We start from the raw sequence: 7,503 nt of genomic DNA, 5'->3' as shown, positions 1-7,503 counted from the left end.
TATATATATATATATTGTGTGGGTCAAAAAGTATTATTGGTTAATTTAATTTTTTAATTTGTTGATTATATTTTAACACACATTGTGTAAAACAACATTGTTTTCTTTTTCTTTCAAATAATATACACTGATGAATTGTGCAGAACAAGACCCGGGACATTTAAATGTTGTAAGTAAATAGTATAAATGCCCATGTTGTCTTTAGCTGCATGCACTCTCCAACATGCAATAAGCACCAGATGAAACTCAGTTTAGACTTTACATTTTGGGTCATGCTGCGCTTCAAAGAGTTCTTGTGGAGGCCCTGTCTATAAGCCACCAGAGACTTCAAAAGAACAGCAACATACACAAGCATAAATCAGAAAGCAAGAGACACATATGTCCTCATCATGGCCACATCATTCTGCAAGCATTCTCTATAACCAACACTATAACTCCCTTACTTTCAAATCTCCATCTCAGATCCTCACAGATTGAAATCACTTTGGTGCATTTCAACATTTGGTATTCCTGCTCTTCTTCATCTAGAGACTTGGTTTGATGGTCCCAATGTTCCCTTCTGACGCAGCAGAGGAGAGAGGGGGAGTTGGGTCTGTCTGATCAAAGCCTCTCTCTACTGATCATGCGTGGCCTGCCTTGTCTCACTTCACTGCTTGTGTCTCTCCCACACGCAAAACAGATGTCCTCTGCTCCAGACGATAAACTTCACCATTGCGCTATAATGAAGTTCATCATTACCGGGGGTGGGGAGGAGGAATGGAATGGAAGCTTCTTTAATGATTTTTACACAATTATTAACATCCAAACGAAAAGCTTTTCTATTTCAATGCAGTATTTTATCATTTCCATTGAAATTTGTTCAGCACAGAGTTAGCATTTTGATAGATGGAAATACGTTTAAGATTATCGACCGATAAACAAGCGTTCTCCCGACGCGAAGGAACGCTGTTCCAAAAGCACAGCTACAAACTGAAGCGGTCACCCTGCGTCATATAATAAAATGTGCGGAAATAATTTAAAATTCAGTCGCGAAAGTAAAGCTTGGTACAGAACTAATCAATCAGAGAGCGTTCACTCACTTCTGACAGTGCATTCACACAGGGCCACGTTCCCAAAAGTATCATAAGAAAGCATTAAAGCTTTTGGGAACGGCAGCCCTGAACAATGCTTATCAGAGGACAGAAGGACAGAGTTATTTCACAATAAACCAACTGAAATTGTAGCCTGCATAGTTTGTGCAATTACAGTTATTTAAATCGAACGTTGAAAGGTAATATTGATCATGTTCTATTCTGTAATGTTAATAGAAATCATACACTGTCAGAATAAAAAGGTTGCATTTTATGCATGCAACAGCCTGTCACTGGCAGTCCCTAATTAAAATGAACCATGGTTTTACTAAAGTACTGTAGTATTTATAGATTTGAATAATGTGTAAACAAAAAACATATCTGAACCATGTGTAAACAAAAAATATATCCTAATAAGTTACCATTAAGGCGTATTGAATGTTAAAATGCGTTTTAAACAAAAAGTTAAGGGATTATCATTACCCATTTTACTCTTAGTAATTTAATAATTTGATAAATTTCATAATTTAAAAGTTTAGGTCAGAAGTATCGAATCGGTATCGATATCGACGATACTGCCTTGAAAAATATCGGTATCGTATCGAAAACAAAATAAGTGATATCGTCCATCCCTAATGCACGCACAGCGCGGGTCGTGATGTCAAACGCGAACAAATGACTCCTGTGAACTGATTCAAAGTCAGTGAATCATTCAGAGCTGTTAGGCTACTAGTTTATTGACACGCTAAACCGCGAGCCATTTTTCCGAAATGCCTGATTTGAAATAAACTGAGAATGTTAAATCCTTTCACACAACTACAATGTGTAGGCTACTTGACTAGTAGCCTACACATTGTATGAGACTTACATTCGTTTATTTACTGACTGGTTGTTAATATGACAACATGTAGGCTAATTTAACATAGCCTATATATTGTCAACTAAGTTTTGTTGTATAAATGAACGTACAACCCATCTTGAATGTTTGCCGTTTGACTGGCTGTACACTTGACCCGAAGCCGAAATCTTATTGGTTGGCACGTTTTCATCACTGAATGAAGAAAACCAAGTACATGGTTATTATCTACATGTGAATTTTCCATAGCAATTGCTATTTAAAATCTTGTTCTTGTTTAAAATCTTTATTCTGCCAAATATTTAAAGGGCCTTTAGAAGACAGTAAACATGAGTGAGTGTGTCAGCTAGGAATTGCACAGTCGGAGTGCAGTTGGGAACTACTGTCTATTTTTTGTTTTTTACAACCGTGTGAAAACCAATGAGATGTTACCATCCACAAAATTTTCTCTGCCTGCCTGTAGTGAGCACAATGAGGGATTTCGAGTGTTTCCTCACTTTGTGCACCTTCCAGAGATCTTTCATACCATTCCCTTCAATCATTCTATAATCAAACCTCTGAGAAAAAGTCACGCCAAGATAAGCTCATCACTCAGCATTGCAGTTTGTATTGATCACTTTCTTCACATGGGTGAAACTGCTTATCCACCAGCTGAGACGAAAAGGATGACTATGATTTCACATGAGTGCTACAGGTTAATACGAGAAAAGAAATTTGAAAGAATACTTTCCTGTGCTGCAAAGCGGCTCGCAACAGCTAAGTCCCTAGAGCCCGAATTCCTGACTCTCTACAAAGGGGGCCAACAGAAATAGAGGAGGCAAGACAGCAAGGCTACTTGTGAGAAGAGTGACATGGTAAGGATGGAATCCTGCCCAGAAGCAGAGACGATCATAGTCCTCATGCCTTTATGTTGTTCTTTCTCTATATTTTTCGTCCAGCATACCATCATGTTACAATCTGATTCTCTTGGCATGCCTCAACAGCATAAGTGTACCCTGTGTTATCTCCTCTCCTCACAAACAGTTGTTGTGTTTTATAGGACGTGCCATCTGGATGGGCACAGAGACCTAAGAGAATAAACGAATATGACCCTGCCAAAATAAATACCACACACATACATGGTCTGGGGATGCTTTGAGCTGAATATGCTGGAGCCGAGGTGCCACCACAACAAGGGCAGGGCATCAGGGCACCGAAGCTGGAGAGGCACCAGAGTCCCAAAGCACATGAAACATTCAGAGTCTGATTTCCCCAACACCCTCACAAAGCATTACCTCTGACCGCCTAGAAAGAAAGCAAATGGGAAGCATTAGCGACGGAAAACTGAGCGGCTTGTTCATAATTCAATAAAATGGATGGATTTGATTATTCCCTTCCAAAAAAAAGAGGGAAAAGCAAGTTTTTCTTCGAGCCAAGGATTAATCACACTGTCAGAAGTCCTTATTACTTGTCAGCGTGTCATGCAGTTAAAACTATGGAAGCTCATTTCTAGTACAGTGTGAAAAAATAATAAGGTAACTGTGGCCTTAAATTTTTTCTCATTTTTGTGACTTTACTTTTGGAACTGTGACTTTTGCACCATCATGTCTCACAGCTACACATTTTCTTTATAATTAAAATTTTGTTTCTCAAAATTGTGACTTTGTTTCTTAGAATTGAAACTTTTTCCGAAAATTACCAAAGTTGTGACTTTTCATCTCAAAACTTCGACTTAAAACAATTGCAACTTCATATTTCACAATTGCAACTATTTCTCAAATCACAAATGTATTTCTCATAATTACAACTTTATTTCTTATAACTGTGACTTTATTTCTCATAATGGCAACATTAATTTTTAGAATTATGACTTTATCTCAAAATTGAAACTACATCTTACAATTACAACTTTATTTCTCAAAATTATGGCTTTAAATCTCAATTGCAACTTCATATTTCACAATTTCATTTCTCATAATTGTGACTATTTCTTAGAATTGCGACTTTATATCTCACAATTGTGACTTTACATCTACAGATTGTAACTTAATTTCTCATAACTGTGACTTAATTTAAAGGTGGGGTAAGCGATTTCTGGTAGCCAATGTTGAAATTTGAAATCACTAAAACAAACACGCCCCTACCCCAAAAGGGTCTCGTCCCTATTTTGATAGCTCCACCCCACACATACGTACGCAACCCAGGCAACTAATAGTTCTGTGAAACAAAGCAAAACCAATGTTACACCATGTCTACACCGGACGCGAGTGGCGCGGCAAGACAAAATACTATAGAACTCATTATAATCAGTGATGCTGTCTACACCATAGATATACAGTATATACATATCTATGGTCTACACTGGATGCGGCGCGGCACGACACGATAAATCCCCGACAGAAAACTGCTGCTGCGTTCTATTTATGACGTATTGACACAAATTTCAAATGATTTTCAATGGTCGCTTTGTCACGTCCAGTGTACTAGACAGACTTTAGTTGTTGCGGAGCAGACACGATGTTACTCACCTATCGAGAAGAAACCTCGGCGTCCGATCGCAGGCCTTCCGCTCCTTGAGTTGCGGCGCGACAAAATACTATAGAACTCATAATCAGTGATGCTGTCTACACCATAGATATACAGTATATACATATCTATGGTCTACACTGGATGCGGCGCGGCACGACACGATAAATCCCCGACAGAAAACTGCTGCTGCGTTCTATTTATGACGTATTGACACAAATTTCAAATGATTTTCAATGGTCGCTTTGTCACGTCCAGTGTACTAGACAGACTTTAGTTGTTGCGGAGCAGACACGATGTTACTCACCTATCGAGAAGAAACCTCGGCGTCCGATCGCAGGCCTTCCGCTCCTTGAGTTCTCTCCAGCGCTGGAAAGCTGATTCGATATTTACACGGGTCCTACTTCTTGCCTTAAGCCTTCGTTTGTTCCGCAGACGTTTTCCTCTTTTGTTTTTTATCCTCCATCTCTATCTTTCTGTCGCTCGGCTCGCTAATGTCCGTCCTGTGCACTGAACACTCTCTCCTCCACATCATGAGTAGACACGCCCCTTACTGCTGATTGGCTACAAGTTTGTTTTGCTAGCCGGCCCGAATCAGTTTTCAAAAAGCGTTTTTGAAAAATCGCTTACCCCACCTTTAACATAATTACAACTTTATTTCTTAGAACTGCGGTTCTTCTCAAAATTGCAACATTAATTTCAGTCTCAGTTGACACTGCAAATCTTTCCTTGTAAACTTCATACTTTATCTTACGATTGCATTTCTATTTTTTAAAGTTATGCCTTTATATCGTACAATCTGAATGAATATTTCTTGTTTAAAACTTTACTCACATGTACCTGTTTTTTTTTCAAGGGCAGAAATGGGTTTCCATATGAAACACTTTTGTGTGCAGCAAGTGAAGCTCAAGGTTAGAGCACCTAGATGGATATATCCCGCACAGATCCATGTCTGGCATCTCTCAGATGGCTTGTGTCAAAAACTCTTCATTAGCGTCATCTAAGCCTCAGAAATCACATCCCCCTAGAATTCCTGTTGACACTTGATAACCAACTTGTACCAAAGTTGTACTGTACATCTTGATACCAACTGTATTAATGTTATAAACTAAAGAAAGGCAAATTGGATACATATCTTTTCTTTTACGAGCTTCAGATGTTTATAATCAGATCTCGGTGCTGCACAACATGTTTTGTAGAGCCAAGATCTAAAAAATAGTTGTACTCAGCAACATGCAGGCACATTATTAAATATATTTCTACTTTCAGGCTGGTATGTGTGTGTTCTGGTGGTTTTTGTGAAATATTATCTGGTGTTTCTTCATTAAATTCTGAATATAGATTTCACAGCGTCTACCAAGGCATTCGCAATATACTTTCAAACAGATTATGGTTTACCATTTCAGCTTAACCTCAATTAGAGCACTGGACATTTGAGATTGCTAAGAAACGCCAACATGAACTTCCAAGCGGGGCTCAAGAATTTGGCACCATTTGTGGAATTGGTGTCTGCTTGGGCTTGAGGAGAGGAAGAGCCCTGTGATTATTGGGCTTATCAATTATAGCACCAAGGCCGCTGAACTCCTACGAGATTTCTCTGAGCGTGGCATATCGGATTCCAGCTGGCTGTTTTGATTAGTAAGTGTCAGTTTTTGTGTGAAGCAAAGACTTCCTGTTGCGCAGGGGAAACAATGGCCCTCCCATGTCTGCGTGAACCCCGGTGGCTACTTTAATAAAAACATCTTTCCCAATTGGCTTAAAAGGTAGGGGAGACGTTATGTTTTCACACGGCGCACAAAGACCAGTCTTGTATCACCCGAGTCTTGCCGCTTACCAGTCTGCTTTCTGCCAGATCTTCGCACCTTTGAGCAAGATGTGTTCTTAACCCCCTGCTCAGGTTGTGCATAGTGAGTCGAGTATCTGTTATATTGATTGATTCATGTGCACATGCAAAAGAGGCCTTAGTTTTACGTCTAGGATAGTGGACTTATGTTCGAAATTCTTTTCAGAGGGGAAATTACTATTAAAAGGCAGCCTGGGGTAAGTTTGCATTTCCTCTCTGCGTTAACACTCCATAAAGCTGATCCATGAAAAAAAAGTCACAGCATAACCCTGGATTCAGTGTGACCTCACTTCTCTGCTGAAGGAGAAATTAATGAATTAAATACCCAGAACAACCCATGAGCATTAAACTGTGGTTTATCATTTAACAGATGGGTCAAATTAACCACCCCGCCGCCATGCAGGCATTAAGCACACTTTGACTATATATGGAAACTGTATTTTCAGTGTGGTTTGACCTATAATAAACTTTATCCTGGTTCTTTCTGGAGATGATATGATATGTTATGTAATAAAAAGATTCCTACCTGTCTGACACCTGCTGCTCTTTGAAAACTCATTTAAATTCATTGTGTTCTGCAGCATAGTAAAGCAGACCGGGCTAGTTGTCACACTGAATATCAAATCGCTGTTGTGGCCTACAAATATTGGAATACATAAACTTATCCTTTTAAAGATAATTTTATCTTGAGAAAACGGTTCTCCTTTCAGTTAGCCTATAGTAATATAGATAAAACACATTGGTTTGACTGGATGGTATAGTTATTGGATGTGACATCTTACCCTAAGTGACAATTAGCTCCAGTCATTCCTATTGGTTAAAAAACCCGATCAGGTGACATCGTTAATTTTTCCCACATCACTGACCAAGATGGTCATAGAATCCGGAACATGAACTACAGTATGTGATTGCATATGAACTTTTAGACCTCTTATGGTCTAAAAGTTATGTTTCATCCCAATGTCATTAGCATTTATTTGGGATTTTCTGACAAATATCTGTTATTATTTTAGATATAAACTCTTCTGTTGCTGTAAAATAAAATGTATTTTAAAAAATAGCTAATTAATCATTAACTATTGATGAATTCATACCTCTAGAGATGCTCCACTCTTGCTCTTGATGTGATCTGCTCTTCCTCTTTTTGCAGGGAACCCCTTCGCCAACAGAAGACAAAGTGTCAAGAAAACTGCCCACCGTAAAGCTTGGCTTCGAATCAGCATGACTTC

At 38.9% G+C, this 7,503-nt stretch overlaps 1 protein-coding gene across 1 annotated transcript in view; it reads right to left on the bottom strand.

Moving 5' to 3' along the window:
• Positions 1-7,503, bottom strand: part of ism2a (isthmin 2a) — a 21,437-nt gene extending 13,934 nt beyond the window's left edge. Inside the window, exon 1 of the mRNA XM_016269705.1 lies at positions 7,369-7,503. Within this exon, the coding sequence (XP_016125191.1) occupies positions 7,369-7,497 (129 nt within the window). The 5' untranslated portion in view covers positions 7,498-7,503. The remainder of the gene's footprint in view (positions 1-7,368) is intronic.

This window comes from Sinocyclocheilus grahami, unplaced genomic scaffold (assembly GCF_001515645.1).
Source record: "Sinocyclocheilus grahami isolate Dianchi unplaced genomic scaffold, SAMN03320097.WGS_v1.1 scaffold54.1, whole genome shotgun sequence".
Taxonomy (NCBI): domain Eukaryota; kingdom Metazoa; phylum Chordata; class Actinopteri; order Cypriniformes; family Cyprinidae; genus Sinocyclocheilus; species Sinocyclocheilus grahami.
This window is presented reverse-complemented; position numbering and strand designations above follow the sequence as displayed.